General features: G+C 44.9%; 1 protein-coding gene across 3 annotated transcripts; it reads left to right on the forward strand.

Moving 5' to 3' along the window:
* The first annotated feature begins 238 nt into the window (after positions 1-238).
* On the forward strand, positions 239-23,885 carry LOC144053190 (ATP-dependent RNA helicase DDX3Y-like). Of its 3 annotated transcripts, XM_077567338.1 has the most exons (20): positions 239-572; positions 2,180-2,231; positions 2,484-2,531; positions 2,744-2,797; positions 2,868-3,074; positions 3,178-3,280; positions 5,883-5,996; positions 6,311-6,410; positions 6,490-6,625; positions 6,705-6,802; positions 9,372-9,470; positions 9,590-9,750; positions 14,546-14,690; positions 14,757-14,901; positions 15,053-15,103; positions 15,564-15,745; positions 15,822-15,939; positions 18,003-18,156; positions 18,256-18,380; positions 19,236-23,885. In XM_077567338.1, exons 1-20 carry the CDS (start codon positions 528-530, stop codon positions 19,313-19,315), a joined length of 2,217 nt encoding a protein of 738 aa, XP_077423464.1. In that variant the 5' UTR covers positions 239-527; the 3' UTR covers positions 19,316-23,885. The 3 variants fall into 3 exon arrangements, with proteins under 3 accessions (XP_077423464.1, XP_077423483.1, XP_077423473.1); XM_077567357.1 differs by lacking the exon at positions 15,053-15,103 and having other exon boundaries at positions 240-572; XM_077567347.1 differs by lacking the exon at positions 2,484-2,531 and having other exon boundaries at positions 240-572.
* Positions 23,886-24,178: the final 293 nt, after the last annotated feature.

Below are 24,178 nucleotides of genomic sequence, written 5' to 3' on the forward strand. Positions count from 1 at the left end.
TTAAATAGTTTGAACTTTTTTGTACAGTACTGAAGTTGTGACCTTTTTTTCTGTGCAAAAATGATATCCGGATAATTTGATCCAATTCTTTATACATAAAACATATATTCTCTCCCGACGATAAAACACCTTCAAAACATGAGATATTATTTTGTGATTTCCAATTAGTTTTTTTACACGTTCTACTGGACCTTTATGATACCTTTATTTTTCAACCCTCACCGGATGTTTTTTTTTTTCCATTTTGTTCACGCGTGCTTTCTTAACACATCTTTATTCCCAGCTGTAGAACAAATCGACATCAGCTGGGTTTGCATCAAGTCCCACCTTTGGTCAACAACGTAGTGGAATTTTAAGCGAACTTCACCGTGCGTTCTGCAAACTGTCGGCTATTCTTCCAAACGTGCCGAATATCTCTTTTGTCGCGGCGAGGCACGCGACAAAGGGGCGATAACGTTACATCGAACCCCGGCAAACAAAGAGGTCTTTTTCTCAACGTCAACATTTTTCCTCCATATTCCATAGTGATGAGTCATGTGTCCGTCGAGAATGTCCATGGTCTAGAACAACAGGTAAGCAGCTCGTTTGATGTTGCTTGTGGCGTCATGCGAAGAGAGAAAAAAAAGTCTTAGAATGATGTTAGCATACCGGCTAACAACCGCTAGCGAGTTGCTATCGTGCTAGCATTGGGTGCGCTTCAGTCACTACAAATGCGGTGTGGTCAACCTGTTATGCGTATTTCGCCCCAATATTTTTTGACGTACTGTTGCATTTAACATTATCACAAATACATTTGCCCAAACGTGTTCTTTAATGAAACGTTATAGTGCTCATAAATTGTGATTTAATGCCGAAAAGCGATTGCAAAATAACAGTGGGCCTCCGTCGGCGCCCTCCGGTGAGCATATGAAACGCATCCATCCGCTATTATCTTGACTGCGTTTGTCTTGCAGCTCGACACAAAATAAAATGGAGGTGCGCTAAAGCTTCGAGCCTGTGGAGTTGGCACGCTCAAAATGCTGCATTAGACAGCGCGACACAAGCTGTTGTACGGGTTTTGTACTCTCATACCTAATGAAAATGCTCAATTATTCTGCGTCACGAGCCACGTAGGAAAATGCATCTGACTGTCAACTGTGCTTGGTTGAGCCAAATCAAGAGATTTCGAAAACAGTCCTCATATTGCCCAATGAAATGAACAGGACGCAACATTGCAGTCATCATTTAATGAAGTAATATCTGATATATGTTCCCAGTTGCAATCCAAGACAATTTGCTGAAGGTTTTAATGCGGAATTGAATCCCACGCACTGGTGAATGGCACATGTAGTTCTGTGCAAAAGTCTTGGCCCACCTCTCATTTCACTTTTTGTCATGAACGATTTTCCACCATTTAGGCTGTTGCTGACATTGTAGTGTTGTAAAGATAGTGTACTGGCGCTCTTGCTATTAAATTAATTTTAATTTATATTTTATGGAGACCATTTTTTTTTATTTCATTGCAAAGTGATTTCTATTATAGCCTATAAAGCCTACCTACCGAAATGATGTTGGCATGTTAAAAAACTTTTTTTTTTTTTTTAAATGTGTTCCTTTTTCCTTTCGGACAATCAATTTACAACATACATAATTACTGAGGGCTGACGGGATAAAGCCAAAACGTATTAGTTCCCGTCCCCAGAGTACATTAGGGCGCAGATTATCAAGATGTTGATTCGTCGAATATCTAGTTGAGTAATTATCAAGTTGTTGATTGATTCTATAAGTTCCTCTTCCCGGTGGTATTTGTTGATCAAACGTTGAGGCATGTGGGAAGAGCATTTCACTTTTATACCCGGTGTCGCTGGCATTGATAGATAAACAAAAGAGATAGTACATCATTTGTAATGAATAATTGTTGGAAAATTTAAGTGAAATTTGAGGATTTCCCACACCTGATGGCATAACACATTGGCAGGGAATCATGGTATAGATATTTTAGATTCGACTTAACTTGGTCATGTACTGCATGAAATTGAGGTACAACTAGTGGTTCCTTGAGATACTGTACATGTGTGTGACCCAAATTGTATTTTGGGATAAAAGTTGGCCCTCTTTTTGGGGTGGGAGGGGGGGAGGGGTGTAGGGTTTTAACGTTTATGACGCAAATCTTTGCTAATACTTGTGTTTCCATCCCCAGCTTGCTGTCCTAGACTTGAATGTGGCAGACGGACAAGGTGGCGGCACCAACAGTAAGCACTTCCTATTTTCTTTCATGTTTTTTACCTGTGAGATCAGTTGGGAACGACAACCCATGCTGATAAAGCAAGTGATGCCTTGGAGATATAGAGGCAACTGCATGCAGCCATAATTTGGCGCTGTGTGTGAATGTTGCACAACACCACCTCAATTTGTCACATTGAGGATGTTTTTAGGTTTTGATTGTATGTACCTGCCCTATACTGATTATTAGAATGAGGCTGATGTCTCTCTCGTGTCTGCAGGAAGATACATTCCTCCACATTTACGGAACAAAGATGGTCCTAAAAATGGTGAGGAGCATCTATTTAGTGCTTCTTCCGACAAAATACTTTATATGAATCCTAGAGGCCCCACGTGACTCAGAATGCTACGTTTTAAAAAGCTACTAACTTGCTGCATTCACTTCACTGCTCTCTCGACAAAGTGTCCACATTCCACCTTTTTATTGAGTTGCATTTGTAACAGGTGAAACCATTGGTGAATTATTCTCTCTTTATTCCAGGAGGAAATGTCTTTGCTGCCAGGGCAGGCTACACCATCGCACCTGCCGCCGCCTGTAAGATGCCTTTCGTCTGAACTTTGAGTCGCTGGTCGACAGTTATTGAGTTACAGTTCTCTCTCTCCAGTTGGTTGGGATGGAGCCCGCGGCAACTTTGTCAATGGCTACCATGACAACCGCATGACTGGCGGGAACGCTTACAACCGTGGCCCGCCTCGCATGGAGCGGGGCCGAGGGGGCATGGGCGGAGGCGGCTATCGTGGCAACAGAGGTGGATCCTTCAATCCCATCAACCCTGCTCAGCCAATGGCCTTCGGCTTGTATGAAAACAAAGGTAGTGATCCTGTTTGACCGCGTGTAAACATTGACTCGAATGCTTGCTTGAGGAAACCTGACGTCTTTTTTTTTTTCTTTCTTATGTTCTACGGCCTTGTCAGACGCTGGCGGTTGGAACACTGCCAAGGACGCCTACAGCAGCTTCGGCAACAATCGAGGCAAATCTGCTTTCTTCAATGACAGAAGCAATGCAAATCGTGGACGGTGAGATGATAGTAAAGTTCTCCCTTTCCATTTAAGGCCAAGCTTGATGAAAGTTACTGAATAAATGCGTACAAGTAAAGTGTAGCCTCGATTTACTGACAGTTCCCCGTCCTAAGAGTTTTATTTTAGTTGCAAGCAATTGCTTGGTCAATTTGTTTTTGCGTATGCGTTTTTTGTGCTTTATTTCCGAGCCAAAATTCGAGCAAGATTCGTATACGACCCGGTTGAGCCAAGTGAAAAATGAAACGTAAATTAAAGGGGAAGTCAGTTAAATGACAGTAGAAAATTTGGTTTTGAAAAAAAAGGTGAAATAAAAAAATTATTACTCCAAATAAGCTATTAAGTTATCTGCCAACGAAACAAGAACATTTGACTTAAATTTACCTGCAAGATTTTGAAAAATAAGAAAATAATACAAGGCTCACATTAACCACAGCGGTCTTGAAAATAGTATTTTTAGACTAAAACCAATTAATATTGACTTTTTCAAGCTGTCGAACTCAAAATTCCGTTATGTTCCGTCTTCAATTCCGCTTATCCGGGGTCGGGTCGCGGGGGCAGCAGCTTTAGCAGGGAAGCCCAAACTTCCCTCTCCCCAGCCACTTCAGCCAGCTCCTCCGACGGGATCCCAAGGCGTTCCCAGGCCAGCCGAGAGACGTAGTCTCTCCAGCGTGTCCTGGGTTGTCCCCGGGGCCTCCCGCCGGTAGGACATGCCCGGAACACCTCCCCAGGGAGGCGTCCAGGAGGCATCCGAACCAGATGCCCGAGCCACCTCAACTGGTTCCTCTCAACGCGGAGGAGTAGCGGCTCGACGCTGAGTCCCTCCCGGATGACCGAGCTTCTCACCCTATCTCTAAGGGAGAGTCCGGCTACCCTGCGGAGGAAACGACCCACAGCTCGTGACCATAGGTGAGGGCAGGAGCGTAGATCGACCGGTAAATCGAGAGCTTTGCCTTTCTGCTCAGCTCCTTCTTCACCACAACGGACCGATACAGTGTCCGCATCACTGCAGATGCTGCACCAATCCGCCTGTCGATCTCCCACTCTAACCTACCCTCACTCGTGAACAAGACCCCAACTCCTCCACTTGGGGCAGGATCTCATCTCCGACCCGGAGAGGGCATTCCACCCTTTTCCGACTGAGGACCATGGTCTTGGATTTGGAGGTGCTGATCTTCATCCCAACCGCTTCACACTCGGCTGCGAACCGCTCAAGTGAGAGCTGAAGATCACGGCTTGAAGAAACCAACATCATCTGCAAAAAGCAGAGATGCAATGTTGAGGCCACCAAACCGGACCCCCTCAACGCTTCGGCTACGCCTAGAAATTCTGTCCATAAAAGTTATGAACAGAATCGGTGACAAAGGGCAACCTTAGCGGAGTCCAACCCTCACAGGAAACGAATAAGACTTACTGCCGGCAATGCGGACCAAACTCTGACATCGGTCGTACAGGGACCGAATAGCCCGTATCAGGGGGCCCGATACCCCATACTCCCGAAGCACTCCCCGAGGGACACGGTCAAACGCCTTCTCCAAGTACTCAAAGCACATGTGGACTGGTTGGGCGAACTCCCACGCACCCTCAAGGATCCTGCTGAGGGTGTAGAGCTGGTCCACTGTTCCACGGCCGGGACGAAAACCACACTGCTCCTCCTAAATCCGAGATTCGACTTCCCGACGGACCCTCCTCTCCAGCACCCCTGGATAGACCTTACCTGGGAGGCTGAGGAGATCTGCCAATCCAGAGGCACTGTCCCACTGTCCCATGCAATGTTGTCGAGACGTGTCAACCACGACAGCCCCACGACATCCAGAGCCTTTAGGAACTCCGGGCGGATCTCATCCACCCACGAGGCCCTGCCACCGAGAAGCTCTCCAAATTCCTACCTACTCGTTTATGTTTGGCCAACTTAGCCTGAGTGTCAAGGAGGGAAGTAACGGGTCCCATTTTTAATTGCATTTGGGTATGACCCAGCCAGGGATTGAACTCACAACGTCCCAGTGTGAGGGTAGACACTATACCGCTAGACCACTGAGCTGGTACTATATTTACTGGAAAGAGGAAAAATGGACTTAATAATTATAACAAAACCACAAACTGATGATTTTTACAAGAAAACATTGCTTACAATAAAGTGCTATATTGCACTTTTGTTTGATTGTTTTCACCCCCCCCCCCCACCATTTTTTTTTATTACTAGATTGTGCAAAATCTTAAAATAAACTAAAAAAATGAATTATGAAAGCCCAGTTCAGGACCTTTGATGTTGGGTAGTCATCTTATAATCTGGAAAATGTTGGTTTTAAGCCTCAGTACTTAAAACTGTCTGCTGACACTCAATGCTAAGGCTGCTTGAACAAATAAGACAATTAAGTAACAATTATCTTAAAACAAGCAGAATGATCTTGTCCGACAATTTTATTTTAAGTAAAAATAACTTGTAAAAGCAAAATAAGCAAATTTAGGGCGACGAACTTGCTCATGGAACAAATGAAACTGTTAAGTCAAGGTACCGGTGTCGTTGGAATCCTATTTAGAACATTGTAAAGGTTGCGGATGCTCATTTGTTAGACTTAACTGTATTTTTTTTCCCCCTTAGGTTTGACCATGGTGGGTACAGTGGTGGCGGAGGTGGGAACAGCCGCTGGGTCGAGGAGCCCTGCACTGAAGGAGACTGGTCCAAACCGACGCCACTCAACGAACGGCTTGAGCAGTAAGTGGGACCAAAGACAGGAGGAATAAGGAGGAATGTCAATATGGACTTAGACTCCAACAAAGTGTCCGGTCTTGTGATATCCAGTACAACAGCTTTTTTTTGTGGCGAATTTAGTCAACTTTGTCACTGTGCTGTGCGAAACCATTCATGGTGGCAAGCTGCCTTTTGGTAATGACTGACGGATTAGGAAGTAGCCTGCAAACTAACTTTATAAGGCCCCCTTTTTTTCTTTTTTTTTTAAGCAGAGCGTTAAATATGCTTGGACAATAATCCGCAAATAGTATTCAACTGGTCCTCATTCTTTTCTCTAGCGAATTGTTCTCCGCCAGCAACACTGGGATTAATTTTGAGAAATACGATGACATTCCTGTCGAGGCCACCGGGCAGAATTGCCCTCATCACATTGAGAGCGTAAGTCAGAATGGAATGTCTGTTACGTTACTTTCACCCGTTTTGTTTTGCAAGTGTGACCAATGCACGTGTCGTGTAGTTCCAGGACATCGACATGGGTGAGATTATCATGGGCAACATTGCCTTGAGTCGCTACACCCGACCGACCCCTGTCCAGAAATATGCCATTCCAATCGTCAAGTCCAAACGAGACCTCATGGCCTGCGCGCAGACGGGTATGACGTCCTGCAATAAGTCTTAATATGCAGAACCAGATGGAAGCCACACAACATTTTTGCCATGTTTTGTGCGTAGGTTCTGGGAAGACGGCGGCATTCCTGCTGCCAATTCTCAGCCAGATCTACGCTGAGGGACCAGGAGATGCTCTTAATGCAGCTAAAGCCTCTGGGCAGGTGTGGAATTTTTTTTTTCTACTTTCACTCCCCTCCCAAAAAAGAGACAATGCCTTTTATTTTTACTGTAAACTAAAAACATTTGGGGTTGACATCAAACGTATGAGACAAAAGATCAGCATTTCAGCTTTGATTTTCAAGTCGATACAGAATGAATATGATATACAACTTAGAAGCTTGCACCTTTTGTTCAAATGCATCCATTGTGAGCAAAAAATATGGATTGCACGTGACTGCCTGGTTTGTTTTGTTGCCTTGGTACTGTAGAATTTACGTTTTAGATTATTCAAGCAAACTGTACAGAATGTCTACGCCGATCAGTCAGAAATGCAACCGGAATGGAAACCAGACAGCTGCTTTCAGGGATTTTCAGTGGTCTTAAAGGCACAGTGTGTAGGATTTAGCGACATCTAGTGGTGAAGTAATAATTAATTCATAAAATAAAAAAAAACACTAATAATTTTAATAAATATGAAAAAAATATGTTCTGTCACATCAACGTACATTTAAAAGAAATTATCGTCTGTCTGGTAATCTAATAATATTATATAGGTTATGCCGCACCTTTCGGGAGGCTGACATGATCGCCGCCATCTTTCTGCTACGGATACACGAAGGAGAAGAATTTCGCAAATGTAGTAATTGATGGTGGGCTTGTGAAGTGTGGTCTCTCTGAGGCACCGTAGTGCGAGTGCCTTTAATTTTAGGTCATTGCATTCTATTGGTTCACCACTAGATGGCACTCATTTCTACACACTGTCGCTTTAATGCCTTTTGGAGTTCTGCAGAAACATTTTGTCTTCCACATAGTTGTGATTTCCTTCCTCATGCAGCAAAACAAATGAGGAGCTCATCAGGGGTGAAAATGAGGAAGGTTTTAGACCTGCCATGACAATCTCTAGACTTCAACCCTGTAGAGCATGACATTTAACACACCTCTTATGCAAAACAATGTTTAGAGTTGATAGCAAAAAAGCGGCAATAGCCTAACTGTTCTGATACTTTTGGTAGGGTGTGTATTGGCATTACAGCCTGGACTGCATTGGATCCAAATGTGACAATCACTCACTAGCAAATCAGCAAACCGCTACCACTTACAAGACTTAAAGGGCTCATATTATTCAATTTTTCAACATGCTAAAATAGTTCTCAAATGTGTAAAAGACATGTCTGAAAGACATTTTTGCAATCCCTAAATCGGCCAAAAAAAACGCTCTTTTCAAAACAGCTTGTTTTAGTGGTGTGTCACTTTTATGTAAATGGCTGCGCCAGTCCACGCCCAGGCCACGCCCAGGCCATACGAAGGGGTCATGGTAGCCATGTGCTAATGTTGTGAATGGAAACGACTGGCCATGGGAGCAGAAGAAAAGAAAAATACAGACATGTCTTTTACACATTTGACAACTATTTTAATATGTGGAAAAGTGGCATAACGTTTTACCATAAGAAAAAGTAGCATAACGTTACTACAGAGACTATGTTGTAGTTTTAGTTTGTGATTGTTTAGGCAATGGTTATTTTGCCGTAACCGGCAAATCTCCCGCAAATGTTATTCTGCCGTGAATGTCTCCGATTTGCCGTGAATGCTTGTAGACATTTACACGCTGTTAAGAATAACGCAAATGTGCACATTTAGGCAACTGCGCGGTCGCAACGTGCAAGCCGTCTCGTCGAGACCACTTAGCGGCCGGTTAGCATCACAAAGTCATGCTGACTAGGTGGCGAGTTGACAAAACAACAATACGCAACCACTTCATATTACCCAACCACTGCTTTATCATATCTGACCTCTTGTAACCAAACAACCTCCACACGACAAATGTAGCTCCCGTTTTAGGCAGTAAAAATACACCAGTAATATGGTAGAAGGTGCACATCTCTTATTAGAAAGGATAGGAAGGAAGGCTAAATCAAAAATGTTAAACTTATGTTTAAACGTGTTGCCAATTCAGGTCTGAACAGGCTTTCAACTAACAAAACAGTCCTTTGAGAAATGATGTCCGTACACGTCCTTCAAAAATAAAATGAATCCACTGTCTTCTCAAAGACTTGGGACGAAGGAGGCAACCACTTTTTCCTGGTCATTGTTTCCCCTTTTAGTATTTGCGAGCAGGGAGAGAAAAAGAAAGGCACAGTCTGCTTCTCGAATTTCAGTGGGCATAAACCTTTACCAGAGGTGGTGCCACTAACCCGAGGGGTTTGGGTCAAGTGCACTGCCGTGTCTTTTTGACGTCACTAAATCTGCCCGTTTGAAGCACACATCTTAGAAAGGACGAGAAAGCTAAAGAAGTCGCGGACGGACTTTTTTCATACCCGGTTGGACAGGCCGGGGATGCATATGACTGATAGAAAACCCCACTAAAGTGCATTTTCATACTATGGCACCTTTAATAATGTGTGCCATAATTCATACGTTGTTGTCCTAGATGGAGGTAGACGGTATGCTCAGCTGTACTGTCCTTATTTCTTTGTCAATTTAGATTCAGTTTTTTCTGACACGGATGTTAATCTACCACCTACAAACTGCTGTTGATTGAATACCATATGATAATTATTCCACTAATTGTAGGAGAATGGAAAATATGGCCGTCGTAAGCAGTACCCCATTTCTCTGGTCCTGGCCCCTACTCGAGAGTTGGCGCTACAGATTTATGATGAAGCCAGGAAGGTAGGTTTCCATATCATATGTCAAATAAAAAAGAATATTCATAAGTTTACCCTTTTTTTCTTGTTTAACTCATTCTGCATTGAAAGGCGTTTAAAAATAACATAATTATTGTGTTTTAGTTTTCATACCGGTCCAGAGTGCGTCCCTGCGTCGTGTATGGAGGAGCAGACATTGGCCAGCAGATTCGAGATCTGGAACGAGGGTGTCACCTGCTGGTGGCCACCCCCGGAAGACTGGTAGACATGATGGAGAGGGGCAAGATTGGACTTGACTACTGCAAGTAAGATATGGACAGTAGACCTCCGCCAGGGAGCTTTGATGTTTGTTGGTTGACCGGCCCACATTAGTTAACGTTTTAGTGAACATACACAATTTTACTGTTCGTGTATCAATGTCAAATAGATTAACATTCCCTCCAACGATATTCATATTCAGAGGTGGCAAATCCAGGTCCAGAAAGTAAAAACCCTGCCGCAGTTTGGCTTTAGCCCCAGGTGCTAGCTAGCTAGCTCCTTAGCAGGTAAATGAGTACCATGGGAGCTAGCTAGGGAGCTAGCTAACTGCGGCAGGGTTTTTACTTTCTGGACCTGAATTTGCCACCTCTGTTCATATTGCATTTGATCAAAAATGTAATTTACAATTGAATGCTCTTACAAGAACACGATCATTTATTTGAACAAGTATGTGAACATTGAATGGACAACAAAAAGGGACTAATAAGCATATGTACATTAAATGGGCCCCTCCGTGAGTCATCACCTTATCGTGGTGGAGGGGTTTGCGTGTCCCAATGAGCCTGGGAGCTATGTTGTCCGGGGCTTCATGCCCCTGGTAGGGCCACCCAAGGCAAACAGGTCCTAGGTGAGGGACCAGACAAAGCATGGCTCAAACGACCCCAATGATGAGTACAAACATTGGATTTTCGTTTCCCTTGCCCGGACGCGGGTCACCGGGGCCCCCCTCTGGAGCTAGGCCTGGAGGTGGGGCTCGAAGGCGAGCGTCTGGTGGCCGGGCCTATACCCATGGGGACCGGCCGGGCACAGCCCGAAAAGGCAACGTGGGTCCCCCTTCCCATGGGCTCACCACCGGTGGAAGGGGCCAAAGGGGTCGGGTGCGCAGTGAGTTGGGTGGCAGCCAAAGGCGGGGGCCTTGGCGGTCTGACCCCCGGCTACTGAAGCTAGCTCTGGGGACATGGAATGTCACCTCTCTGACAGGGAAGGAGCTCGAACTGGTGTGCGAGGCTGAGAAGTTCCGACTAGATATAGTCGGACTCACCTCCACACACGGCTTGGGTTCTGGTACCAATCCTCTCGAGAGGGGCTGGACCCTCTTCCACTCTGGAGTTGCCCACGGTGAGAGGCGCAGAGCAGGTGTGGGCATACTCATTGCCCCCCAGCTAGCCGCCTGTACGTTGGGGTTTACCCCGGTGAATGAGAGGGTAGCCTCCCTCCGCCTTCGGGTGGGGGGACGGGTCATGACTGTTGTTTGTGCTTATGCACCGAACAGCAGCTCAGAGTACCCACCCTTTCTGGAGTCCTTGGAGGGTGTGCTGGAGAGCGCACCCCCTGGAGACTCCCTCGTTCTACTGGGGGACTTCAACGCTCACGTGGGTAATGACAGTGAGACCTGGAGGGGCGTGATTGGGAGGAATGGCCCCCCCGATCGAAACCCGAGTGGTGTTTTGTTACTGGACTTCTGTGCTCGCCACGGACTGTCCATAACGAACACCATGTTCAAGCACAAGAGTGTCCATATGTGCACCTGGCACCAGGACACCCTAGGCCGTAGTTCGATGATCGACTTTGTAGTCGTGTCATCGGACTTGCGGCCGTATGTGTTGGACACTCGGGTTAAGAGAGGGCGGAGCTGTCAACTGATCACCACCTGGTGGTGTGTTGGCTCCGATGGCGGGGTAAGATGCCGGTCCGACCAGGCAGGCCCAAACGTACTGTGAGGGTCTGCTGGGAACGTCTGGCAGAATCCCCTGTCAGAAAGAGTTTCAACGCCCATCTCCGGCAGAGCTTCTCCATTGTCCCGGGGGAGGCGGGGGACATTGAGTCCGAGTGGACCATGTTCCGCGCTTCAATTGTTGAGGCGGCCGATCGGAGCTGTGGCCGTAAGGTGGTTGGTGCCTGTCGTGGCGGCAATCCTCGAACCCGCTGGTGGACACCAGCGGTAAGGGATGCCGTCAAGCTGAAGAAGGAGTCCTATCGGGCCTTTTTGGCCTGTGGGACTCCGGAGGCTGCTGACGGGTACCGGCTGGCCAAGCGGAATGCGGCTTTGGCGGTCGCTGAGGCAAAAACTCGGGCATGGGAGGAGTTCGGTGAGGCCATGGAAAACGACTTCCGGACGGCTTCGAGGAAATTCTGGTCCACCATCCGGCGTCTCAGGAGAGGAAAGCAGTGCACCGTTAACACTGTGTATAGTGGAGACGGAGTGCTGTTGACCTCGACTCGGGACGTCGTGAACCGGTGGGGAGAGTACTTCGAAGACTTCCTCAATTCCACCAACACGCCTTCCTTTGAGGAAGCAGGGTCTGGGGACTCTGAAGTGGGCTCCCCTATCTCTGGGGTCGAAGTCGCCGAGGTGGTTGGAAAGCTTCTCGGTGGCAGGGCCTCGGGGGTGGATGAGATCCGCCCGGAGTTCCTGAAGGCTCTGGATGTTGTGGGGCTGTCGTGGTTGACACGTCTCTGCAGCATCGCGTGGACATCGGGGACGGTGCCTCTGGATTGGCAGACCGGGGTGGTGGTTCCCCTTTTTAAGAAGGGGGACCGGAGGGTGTGTTCCAACTTTAGAGGGATCACACTCCTCAGCCTCCCAGGTAAGGTCTATTCAGGGGTGCTGGAGAGGAGGGTCCGTCGGGAGGTCGAATCTCGGATCCAGGAGGAGCAGTGTGGTTTTCGTCCCGGCCGTGGAACAGTGGACCAGCTCTACACCCTCAGCAGGATCCTCGAGGGTGCGTGGGAATTCGCCCAACCAGTCCACATGTGCTTTGTGGACTTGGAGAAGGCGTTTGACCGTGTACCTCGGGGAGTTCTGTGGGGGGTGCTTCGGGAGTATGGGCTACCGAGCCCCCTGATACGGGCCATTCGGTCCCTGTACGACCGATGTCAGAGTCTGGTCCGCATTGCCGGCAGTAAGTCGAATTTGTTTCCGGTGAGGGTTGGACTCCGCCAAGGTTGCCCTTTGTCACCGATTCTGTTCATAACTTTTATGGACAGAATTTCTAGGCGTAGCCGAGGCGTTGAGGGGGTCCGGTTTGGTGGCCTCAGCATTGCATCTCTGCTTTTTGCAGATGATGTGGTGCTGTTGGCTTCTTCAAGCCGTGACCTCCAGCTCTCACTGGAGCGGTTCGCAGCCGAGTGTGAAGCGGTTGGGATGAGGATCAGCACCTCCAAATCCGAGACCATGGTCCTCAGTCGGAAAAGGGTGGAGTGCCCTCTCCGGGTCGGGGAGGAGGTCCTGCCCCAAGTGGAGGAGTTCAAGTATCTTGGGGTCTTGTTCACGAGTGAGGGTAGGTTAGAGCGGGAGATCGACAGGCGGATCGGTGCAGCGTCTGCAGTGATGCGGACGCTGTATCGGTCCGTTGTGGTGAAGAAGGAGCTGAGCCGAAAGGCGAAGCTCTCGATTTACCGGTCGATCTACGTTCCTACCCTGAGCTGTGGGTCGTGACCGAAAGAACAAGATCCCGGATACAAGCGGCCGAAATGAGTTTCCTCCGCAGGGTAGCCGGGCTCTCCCTTAGAGATAGGGTGAGAAGCTCGGTCATCCGAGAGGGACTCAGCGTCGAGTCGCTGCTCCTCCACGTTGAGAGGAACCAGTTGAGGTGGCTCGGGCATCTGGTTCGGATGCCTCCTGGACGCCTCCCTGGGGAGGTGTTCCGGGCATGTCCTACCGGCAGGAGGCCCCGGGGACGACCCAGGACACGCTGGAGAGACTATGTCTCTCGGCTGTCCTGGGAACGCCTTGGGGTCCCGTCGGATGAGCTGGCTGAAGTGGCTGGGGAGAGGGAAGTCTGGGCTTCCCTGCTAAAGCTGCTGCCCCCGCGACCCGACCCCGGATAAGCGGAAGAAGACGGACGGACGGACATTAAATGGGATAAGACATTTTACACTTAACAAAGCACACTTGCAAGAGTTAGGCAGCTAACACTTCCAGTTAGTACTGTTATCTTGAAACCGGTTCTCACCATTTCTGGTGCACTACTAAGATGACTGACGCAAACTTGAAGACAGCAATAGTAATTGTAGAAGGATTTCCCATCATGCTTTGTTGCCGTTACTAGTAACATGTGATTGTGTTTTGCCTCTTTTATGTGTTATTTTTGTTCAGACAAGGGTTTAGGGGTGTGAATTGCCTAGTACTTGCCGATTCTATTCGATACCGATTAATCCCGATACGAATCTATACATTGATTATTTCGATTAAAAAAAATCTACATTTAGAAAATACTAATCAGTAAACTTGTACATGTACACTGTAAGATTTGTTTGAAAATGTATTTATTTATCTGAAATATCATTACAATTGCTGTCTGTTTCATGTTTGAACAGCACTGAAATAAAATATTAAGGCTTAATGTTCCATTAATATAACATTCTTCCATGCTTAATGTGTAAAGACGTTTTGTTGAATATTCCCATAAAAAATGAATGTTTAAAAATCGATTCGGCCGCATATTGAATCGATTCGAGAATTGCGCGCTGTAATATGGCAATATATTGCCGACTCAATTTTTTCTAAACACCCCTACAAGGGTTAATATAGTTATATTGTTATTGTTTCTATTTGTGGATTAAAGTTTTGCTACGTTTGTTATTAAATTATTATAACACGGTGACACCCTTAGTAACAAAGGCACGCAGTCAGTGCTATATAAAATATAATAGCCTATAGATGCAGCTTTGGAATTCCATTTAATTGGCAATAAGACAATCAAATTAAAAAGACGTGCACGCTCTTTGAAACGAACCCACCGGGAATTGTCCCGCCTCTCCAGATGGCCCAGGCCGGGCCTGGTTGTGGTCGTCTTTGATTGTCTTCAGTTTACAGCTCGACGTCTACTCTTGCCGTAGGTACCTTGTCCTGGATGAAGCGGATCGAATGCTGGACATGGGCTTTGAGCCTCAGATACGGCGCATCGTCGAACAGGACACCATGCCTCCCAAAGGCAGTCGGCAGACCATGATGTTCAGCGCCACCTTTCCCAAAGAAATACAGGTGCGAGCGTTCATCTCTGTTCTCACCGCAGCAAAAACCTGTAACTCGTGCTTCTTCTCCCTGCAGATTCTGGCCAGGGATTTCCTGGATGACTACATCTTCCTGGCGGTGGGACGAGTGGGCTCCACTTCAGAGAACATCACTCAGAAGGTGGTTTGGGTGGAAGAGAGCGACAAGAGATCTTTTCTGCTGGACCTGCTCAGTGCCACAGGTGAGACTGTCGGAACGCATCATCGGTCTTCTGCCCCGGTAGCAACGTTCCACATACGTACACAAAAGCAGACACAAAACGTGCTTCCTGTATTAGTGTGAGGGCAAGTGCAGTAGTTGGTGTTGATGGTTTGGTGTGGTTTTATCCCAAGTCATCCCCAGCGAAGTGCAGGACAATACTGGAGAGAACATGGAGAAGCCTGGTAAGCTCTTTACCAGAGAAACTCACAATCACAACGTTTTTTTGTTTTTTTTTTTTTGTATTTTTTTGTAACGACAAGTTTGCTTACCTGCCTGCGGTTCTCATCTTAGTGTGGTATCTCATCGGTTCTGTGCATCCTGGCATGAGTCGGATCTGTAGTCGAACATGCCAAAAGTTTCTATTCCAAAAGTCATCTATCTGTTCAGCGTGTTGCTTTTAATCAGTGGTCATGGTTATTATTGATATTATTTTTGATGTATTTCTGCTTGTTTTTATCCATACGTCCTGCCGTGCATGTTTTTCATTTGTCATCACCAACATAAGCAGCCGTAATATTTCAACAGAGCTGGCTAAAAGAACTATATTGTTGTAACTCGATCCTCGCTTGTGTTTTGAAGCTCATTTGCGAGTGAAATATGCGAGTTAACTCTCAGTTGTTTCTTTTCTTTTTGGACGACTAGGCAAGGACTCGCTGACTCTGGTTTTTGTGGAGACCAAAAAAGGCGCCGATGCCTTGGAGGACTTCCTGTACCGAGAAGGTTACGCCTGCACCAGCATCCATGGCGACCGCTCCCAGAGGGACAGAGAGGAGGCTCTAAGCCAGTTCCGATCTGGAAAATGCCCCATCTTGGTGGCTACAGCTGTCAGTAGCATTTCAATTGAGCAAAATGCAGCACAGCGCGTGTATATATTCACAAACTTCTTTTGCTACCACTCAGGTTGCAGCCCGTGGTCTTGACATCTCCAATGTCAAACACGTTATTAACTTTGATCTGCCGAGTGATATCGAGGAGTATGTCCACCGAATTGGACGCACGGGACGAGTAGGAAACTTGGGTAAGATGATCTGCTTGTGTCACCGTGAGTGCCCGCGGTAGTCGGGTTTCCATCCAATTGTTTTGAAAAAAATGTAAGCGAATTAACTGAGAATGCGCAAAACACACATGCGACTTCTTTTGCAAATATTGAGAGGGGACTCTGAGAGATGTGATCTACCAGCAATTTAAAAGAAGAAGAAAAAGACCAGGAAGTGACTGCGACAATGCGATGACGTCGTATGAGTTTGCTTTTGTAATTCTTAATAAACCGTAGCGTTTCTTTGCTGTTTTCCATCTAAAATAGCATTAATATTCGCTTCTTTAATTCCCCAAAAATTTCTGTTTCGTTGTCCCGCCAAACAGGCCTTACTTTAGTGTCCGCCATTTCTTTGTGACTATACAATCGTATGTGTGACGTACTATCCGGTCAAAACGTGCGACGGTCTTGTCAACGTTTATTTACATAATTTTTTTCCGACACGCTTCAAAATCCACCCCCTCCAAGCGAAAAAACTTGTTTGCGAATTCTTGAAAATGCAAATAAAAATGGGTTGATGGGAATCTTTGAATGTCTCACGAATCGATTCCGATTTTGGGGTCTGCGATTCGATTCAGAATCCATTTTCGGTTGAGAACGATTTTGGATTCAAAATGATTTGATTGAGAATGATTTTTGCTTCAATCTATAGATGTGCAAGGAATTGAAATGATCCACTCCAGTCTGACGTTAAAAGCGTTTTTTGTTTTGTTTTTCAAATTAAAATCAAGTCCAACCTGAGATTCACTGGGATGGTGTCCTCGTTTTTTGCTCATGTAACTAAATCAGTCACCAAACCTCCACTAATCATAATTGCATTAGCTGTTTGTATGCAAAACACTTGATAAGGGTGCCTTCTTGTGCCACTCTTGACCACACAGCTAATTCATTACGCGCCATCCGTAGCCTTGTCAGTGCCATTGAGGACGCCTTATTACTTACTACCCGTTGGCAACACTTTGCAATCACTGCTTCAAAGCGAAAATTTTGTCCCAAATTTTCTCTACAATAATTTGCTCTATGCACCCATTCAAGTGTTAACATGGCATTCTGATTAAAATTGTGTTTATGAAACATGAATTAAGCAGAAAAAGTCACCAATTAGTACCCAACTAGCCATTTTGCCACTTGACATCACAGTGCTCACCTGTTTTCTAGGTTTAGCCATGTCACATTCGCAAGCTGAGACCTTTGGCACTGTGATGCCTTTTTCAGTCAACAGCAAGTGGCAAAATGGCCGCCCACTGAGATGGATACAAACTGGTGGATTTTGTTGCGTAATCCATGTTACACAAATGCATTATTGATCAGAATATTGTTTTTAGACTAGTGGGGGTGCATAGAATGTAATGTAAAAAACATTTTTGAATTGGCTGCCCTTTTAAACGAAAGAAAACAGAATGATACCAGGGATGTGATTTTTCCGCAAATTCGCGGAATTCCGCTTTTTTTTATCCCCCCCCCCCAAAAAAAAATTCCGATTTTTTTTATTTTTTTTATTTTATTTTTTATTTTTTATTTTTTTTTTAGTACTTCATTGTGTATGCACATGACTCCGACAGATAGCATCTTCTGCTATAACAAAGACATTTGTGGTATGCTCTAATATGAGTTACTTTTCATTTGGTCATGATACAATTATTTGTTCATGAAATTTGAACTCTTCAACATTATTTATGTGTTAACTTAGTAATCACATTAGTTAGATATGATGATATTCTCAGTGATAGTTTTTAAAAGCAAAGGCAGTCCAATGTTTTTGAATGTGACTGATTTTGAGTTGACTAAAACTGCCATTTTATATGGGATAGTTCAATATACATTGAAAATTTATGCTGTTGTTTTGTCTATTTCTTTGTCATGTGAGTGCATTGAAAGTACTTAAAAGCACGGAAAACCCATGAGCTCCGGGGGGCTTCGCCCCCCTTGTCCCCCCACCAGGGCACTGCCCTGGACCTAGCTGGGTGCCCCCAGACCCCCGGCTAAATTTTCAGATAATTTCACTTTGGTCAAATCACATCCCTGTGATACGTTTTCCCCTTCAGGACTGGCCACATCGTTCTTCAATGACAAGAACGGGAACATCACTAAAGACCTGCTTGACATCCTGGTGGAAGCCAAACAGGAAGTTCCTTCATGGCTGGAGAGCCTGGCCTATGAGCACCAGCACAAGAGCAGCAGCCGCGGGCGCTCTAAGAGGTCCACACGCAAACGCACACGCTTTCCCCTGGAGATGTTGCGTGCAGTCCATAACAAAATCCATTCATGCTTTGGTTGAATTTTGGATTGCTTTTGCAGGTTTGCCGGTGGTTTTGGAGCCCGTGACTATCGTCAGACGGCCGCTGTAGGCAACGCTGGCGGCTTTGGAGGGCGTGGCGTTCGGAACCAAGCAGGACATGGAGGAGCCCGTGGCTTTGCAGGAGGTAGGGTTGGGATTTTCTTGGCAATTTTAGGAAAATATCAACATGACCTCTGTCTTTGCTAGTGTTCATTTCACCAATGGAAACTAAACCAAAATAATTTCGTCAACACACATTTTCACCGGACTAAAACCCTCATTAATAAATAATAAGTGGGACTAAATCAGTATGCATTTTCGACGAGACGGAAATGTACTTCACTTAATAAAAACTGGACCAAAAAGTTATGGACATTTTAGTTCATGAAGAAAAACGAGACGAAAATGATATGATTTTGTAAAATCTTGTCTCTGCTAATCTGTCATGTGACACACCCCCTTTCAAATCTGCAGCTAGCGAGTGCAACATGCACAAAAACATGGGACAGACAGAAAGGAGGTGGATTCACGATGAAAGGTTAAAAAAAAAAGTACATTATACTTATAGCGGAACATTAATCCAACGCCTGTAACGTTCCAACATTAATGTTAATACGGCCGCTATCTAATGCTAGCTAATTTAGTAACTCATAGCATGTTGATATACTGTCATTTTGTTTCAACTTGTTTTTCATCTAAAAGATGAGAAAGATTCATGTAAAATTGTTTTAGATCCGAAATGTTCAACATTGTCTGCTGACAAAAAAACAGGGGTGTAAAATGATTGTCCTGACTAACACTAGACTAAAAAGGTGACAGTTTTGTTGACTAAAATTAGACAAATAAAAAAAAAAATTCTTGGACTAAATTAAAGACTAAAATGCTCGATTTATAGTCGACTAAATAAAAACGAGATGAGGTTGATTATCGTGTTAAAATCTACCAAGCGAGATTGCAACTGGACGAAAACTGAGACAAAATTGAAAAATGTCTTCTGCAGGTGGCTTTGGAACCTTCTACACAAGCGACGGCTACGGCGGCAACTACTCACACTCTCAAGTTGACTGGTGGGGCAACTAGACTATTAATTCTCTCACACACACACACACACATTTTGTCCCCTCCCCACTCAGCTGTCTTCATTTCTCAACTCTGTTGTCCTCGCTCCATCTGCCGCCCTAGTCAATCAACATTTAGAAGCTATGTGCATGCGATTATAAATATACTCATGATGCCGCACCCCCACAACATCCCTGGACAGGACAGTGTACTCTAAACTTCTTTCATGGTGAAATCTCACAACAGACTACATGGCAAAGGGATTCTTCCATTTGGTTCTTTTTCAACATTCCCCCCCATGCGGGATGCTTTCTTTGTGTCACTTTTCATATTTGAATTTTGGCTTCGACACGTTTTTGACAGTCGAGCCTCTCCCTAACCTCGGGTCATCTTTGTGTTTCACGCATGTCCAACGTACAAGTAAAACAAAAACAAAAAAACAATAAAAAAAAAAAAACAGCACTGAGACATGAAACCAATTCAGACATAGGAAGTGGCTGAAGCCTCCCATCTGGAAGAGAGGCCACAAATATTATTCTTGTTTTTGTTTTTTTTAACCTTTTCTTTTAATTGAAGTATGGATATGCAGGTTTCTTGTCTTGTAAAGATGTCTGAAGAGACCCAGGAAATTCTGGGATGGAAATTTGAATGCTAGCAAGCATCGTTGCCCGTCCCTTGAAATGTCAGCTAACAGAATCATCGGACAAAATAACAACAAAGTCAAATCATTTGTTTCTGTACTGTGCCTTCAAGAATTCGAGCTTTTCTTATTTCTGTTCTGTGAAGAAAAAAAAAACATATTTAATGTCATGTATGGGTTTGTTATCTTGATTTCTCTTTGGAAGGAAACAAGCTAGACTTGAACTAAATCAAACCTTGGCAAAACTAAAAGTTAAACTAACTAAACGTGGTCAAACTGCCGTGAGGAAACTCCCAACGTGATTCCTCATCCGGTCCGCTTCTTAAAAGCATAAAAGCTTTGTGGCTTTGTACTTGTAGAAATCGGATGTCAATCCTGCAGCTCTGCTTTGAGCTTGAAGTCAAGGAGTTCCTCGCAGAATTGCCAAAAGTTGGTATTTCAGCAGTTGGGCCACTGAGGAAGAATTGGACTAAGCAGTGCAGCAAACTTGCATCAGACTTTAAGGCTGTATTTTATTTAATTTTTTTTAATCAAATAGTGAGCTTGCTGCCTCTGGATCGTTAAGTCTCATCAAACAGTGCCCATTTCTGTTGTGCCAACTCTTGGCGTTCCTATGCTCCTGGAAACTTGACTCCGCCTCCACCCACAAACTTTACAAGCCCTTTTTGGCCAAAAGCGTCTTTCAAGGGGAAACATGACTAAAAAGACTCCGAGATCCAAAATTCCCTGCTCACTCTATCCTGGAGAGTCACATGAAGAGTTTTCTCTTTAAAAAAACAAAAAAACAAAAACATATTTATCATTCCAGTATTGCTTTGAGTGTTTTTGGATTTGCTGTGGTCGGGTTGAATGCATACAACATCGGGCCTGAGTTTCCCAGCAGGGCAGCAGAGGTTCGAGGGGGAGTAAGACGGATAGATTGTTTACTTTTGAAGGTTTGAGATTGGCAAACTACTAAAGGATGATGATGATGATGATGAGCCACGTGGCGAGTTGGCCCGCGACACAACAGAACCACACGTTAAAGCAAAGCAGCAAAATGAGGACACAATTGCACGCGGCCCTGCTGAAGAAGACGATCCCACCTTGCATTCGGAGCGGAACGGCAAAAATCAGGGTGTGAATTTTATTTGATTTACATGAAGAAATTCACATGTAGATAACATGTAAATAGTTGAGTGAAAATGTGCTTGTTCACTCAGTGCTGGGCTCCGCGTTGCCCAGGGAGCTGAGTTCAGTGGACAATTTGATTCCAATAGAATTTCTCAAAATGGCAGCCAAGCTCTGGGCTAAGACCATTGGACATATGCAAGTGTTGTTGTATTTTTTTGGTCAAGCAATTTAGACATGCAAAAACAAGTGTTGCAGTTCAATAGAAGGTTTTTTTTTTTAGTTCAGGCTTTTTTTTTACCCCCTTTTTTCTGTCCTCTGTTCAACTTTTTTTTTTGGTGTTCATTTCTCTGCGTTACACTGAGAGGTTGTGTAGTTTGTTGGGAGGTCACATTCAATGTAGTCCCTAAAAGCAGAATTTTGTTGACGTGCAGTGGGGGGGAGCTCTTGCACGCCGTAACGAATCCCATGAAACGTGCGTCTCGCTGTAGTGACGGGGATGAGCGTCGCACAGATGTGGTCAAAGACAGATTGACGCATTTGGGGCTGAATTGGCTCAGATTTTCAGCCCACGGCGAAAATGACAGATTTGACCACAGGGGCTGTCATGTGAGTGACGCTCACTTGACACCAAGTAGACGGTAGGCTTGCAAATGACAATCGGCATGTTTTGGTGCCACAAACCCCGCCCACTCTCCGTTAACTTCCGCAGTTCATTCAACAGAGATCTTCTTGTGGTTTGCATGCACTTTGCTGTCATGAACACTGACGTGCTCGGTGCCTTGAAATTCTTCCTTCCAGGCTGAAGTAGTGTGTGTTGGGGCTGGGTGTTCTCACACACACACACACTTGTAACTTTTAGTTGACTTTAGCTGCTCGTAATTGTCTCAAACCTGTAACCTAACGTTGTTTATTACCAGCAGGTTAGCCTGCTGATTTTAGCATTTAGCTTAAAGCACTGATTGCACAGTTTCAGGCATAGCTGCTGTAAGTTCCCCCCGCCCCCTGCTTTTTCTGGGTCTGTCGTTGCCCTCTGGTGGTGAAGCTTGGTACGTCACACATAGTCTCCATAGCCAATCATTTACCTTTTGATGCCTTAAATTCAAGACAGATAGTCCTAATACACTTGATGGTGTTGCCGTTGAGTTGTTTGTATGGGTGGCACCACCATGGCCGAGAATTCTGAGCTTCTGTGGTAATTTAGCAGACTCTAGAGACGAAGAGGTGGAACAATTTCATGGTGCTATGCTCCCTTTGCTGCGGCCTGCAGGCCTCCCGTTTGTAGAAAGACTGAAAAATCCTATTAAGTTTTTACAAAGTTCTTCAAATGTCTTCTGTAGCACAGGTCCTCCAACACCTCTCAAGAGGAGTGTTTGTAGTTGCCAAAAGGACGACACATCCTCCGTAGTAATATAAGAAATGCGTGCGTGTGTGCGTTTGCGTGCATGTGGGAAAGGATGTTACAGGTGTGAATCTCTGTTTGTGGAGACCGGTTTGAGTTGTAGTTCAGATTAACGGCAAGATCCAGCTGTTTGCACCCAAAGTTCTTGTGTCTACTTTCGCTAGTTTGTGTAATTTATCAAACATTTTTGAGAAATATTTATTTTTATAAGCCTAGTGCAAATGTTTAAAAAAAGAAAAAAAGTGACTTGACCAAAAGACAGTGAACAAAAACACTGGCACATGAATGTTGAATGTCATTGGTATGAGTGAAAATTTCTATTTTTCTGGGGTAGTGTGAGCTTTTTAATAACGGCGTAATCGGATTTCTCTGCGTCCGTCGCGTCACAAGCTGTAATGGCAAACTTTGACCAAACAATTGGACCTCCAACAGCATTAGCAGTCGCCGGCTTTGCAGCAGATGTAACGTATGGAGAGAAAGCGATTACCTTCAAAGTCTCATTGGACTCAGATCCACCGACCTGTTTGTTCAACAGGTTCCGATGCCAATTATGATGATAATAATAATAATAATAATAATACACCATTAGCAGCCATTTTCAATTGGCCCCCCAAAAATTATAATTTGAGACTATTGTATCGAATATGCCAAGGTTTGGATTAAATTGTAAGAATCAAAAACCATTTTGTAAAAAAAAAAAAGAATGAAAAAGAAAAAAAAAACATGCAGTACAAACATGTCCAGATTCGCTCCAAGTCAGTTTTTTGTTGTTCATTAGTTTTTTGACACTTTTCCTTCCTGTTGATACCCTTTGTGTGATTGTCTATCAAGTGGGGATGTTCAAAGTCTATAACACAGAAGTTACTGTGGTTCTATTGCTATGTTGTTGTGATCTGCATATTTTCAGGCACAGTGTGCTCATGCGCTCACTGCTGAGCGTCCGGCCAGTCAGGAAATGGGCGGTCCATGTATGATGACTCGGTGTAGCGCTTCTGCCTCTTTGCTCCAGAATGCAACGGGGGCCACAGCACATGCCCCCCCCCCCCCTCCCGAGTCGGTGGCACATCCAAGATATGCAGCCTTTTGTATTCCAAAATTTGCTCATGTAAATTGATGGCCCTTTAAATCGTTGAAGGAAATCTGGAGAATGGAAAAAAAAATATACAACAGGCTAACTTTTTTGGTTTTATTTCATAAGGTGATTAAAAAAAAAAAAAAGATGTTCTACTCCCAGTGCATGAAGCCTGATGTTGTCACCATTATTGACTGGCCAGACAGTTCAGCGTGGACACTCGGTGCCACAAGCCTGCTAGTTAGTATTTGCTTTGTGTATTAGTTTAGCAGTTGTGCACGAAGAGGAGCACTACACTAAAGGAAAAACAATATTGTGCATCCGTTGTGATTTTACCACAATTAAAGGTTTGGATTTGCAAAACTAACCTGCTTTTCGTCCATCTTGGCTGTCGTCTGTACGCCGGAAAGTGGTTGGAATATTTTGTATGCAGTTAAATATTGTCAGCTCAAATTTGGGGTAACGCGAAACGGCTGCTGCGTCTCCGATGTTTATGTCACCGCATTGTGTGCCAGCGGGGCTGAAAATGTCTCGCCTTCCTCGACCTCGGCTCCTGGCAGGAGTGAGTCGAGCACCCGGCAGTTACATTTATTATATTCAACGTAAGAAAAAAAAAGAAGAAAAAACACAAAGTCTAAATTCATATTTCATTTCAGCTCA

This window comes from Vanacampus margaritifer, chromosome 1 (assembly GCF_051991255.1).
Source record: "Vanacampus margaritifer isolate UIUO_Vmar chromosome 1, RoL_Vmar_1.0, whole genome shotgun sequence".
Lineage (NCBI taxonomy): Eukaryota > Metazoa > Chordata > Actinopteri > Syngnathiformes > Syngnathidae > Vanacampus > Vanacampus margaritifer.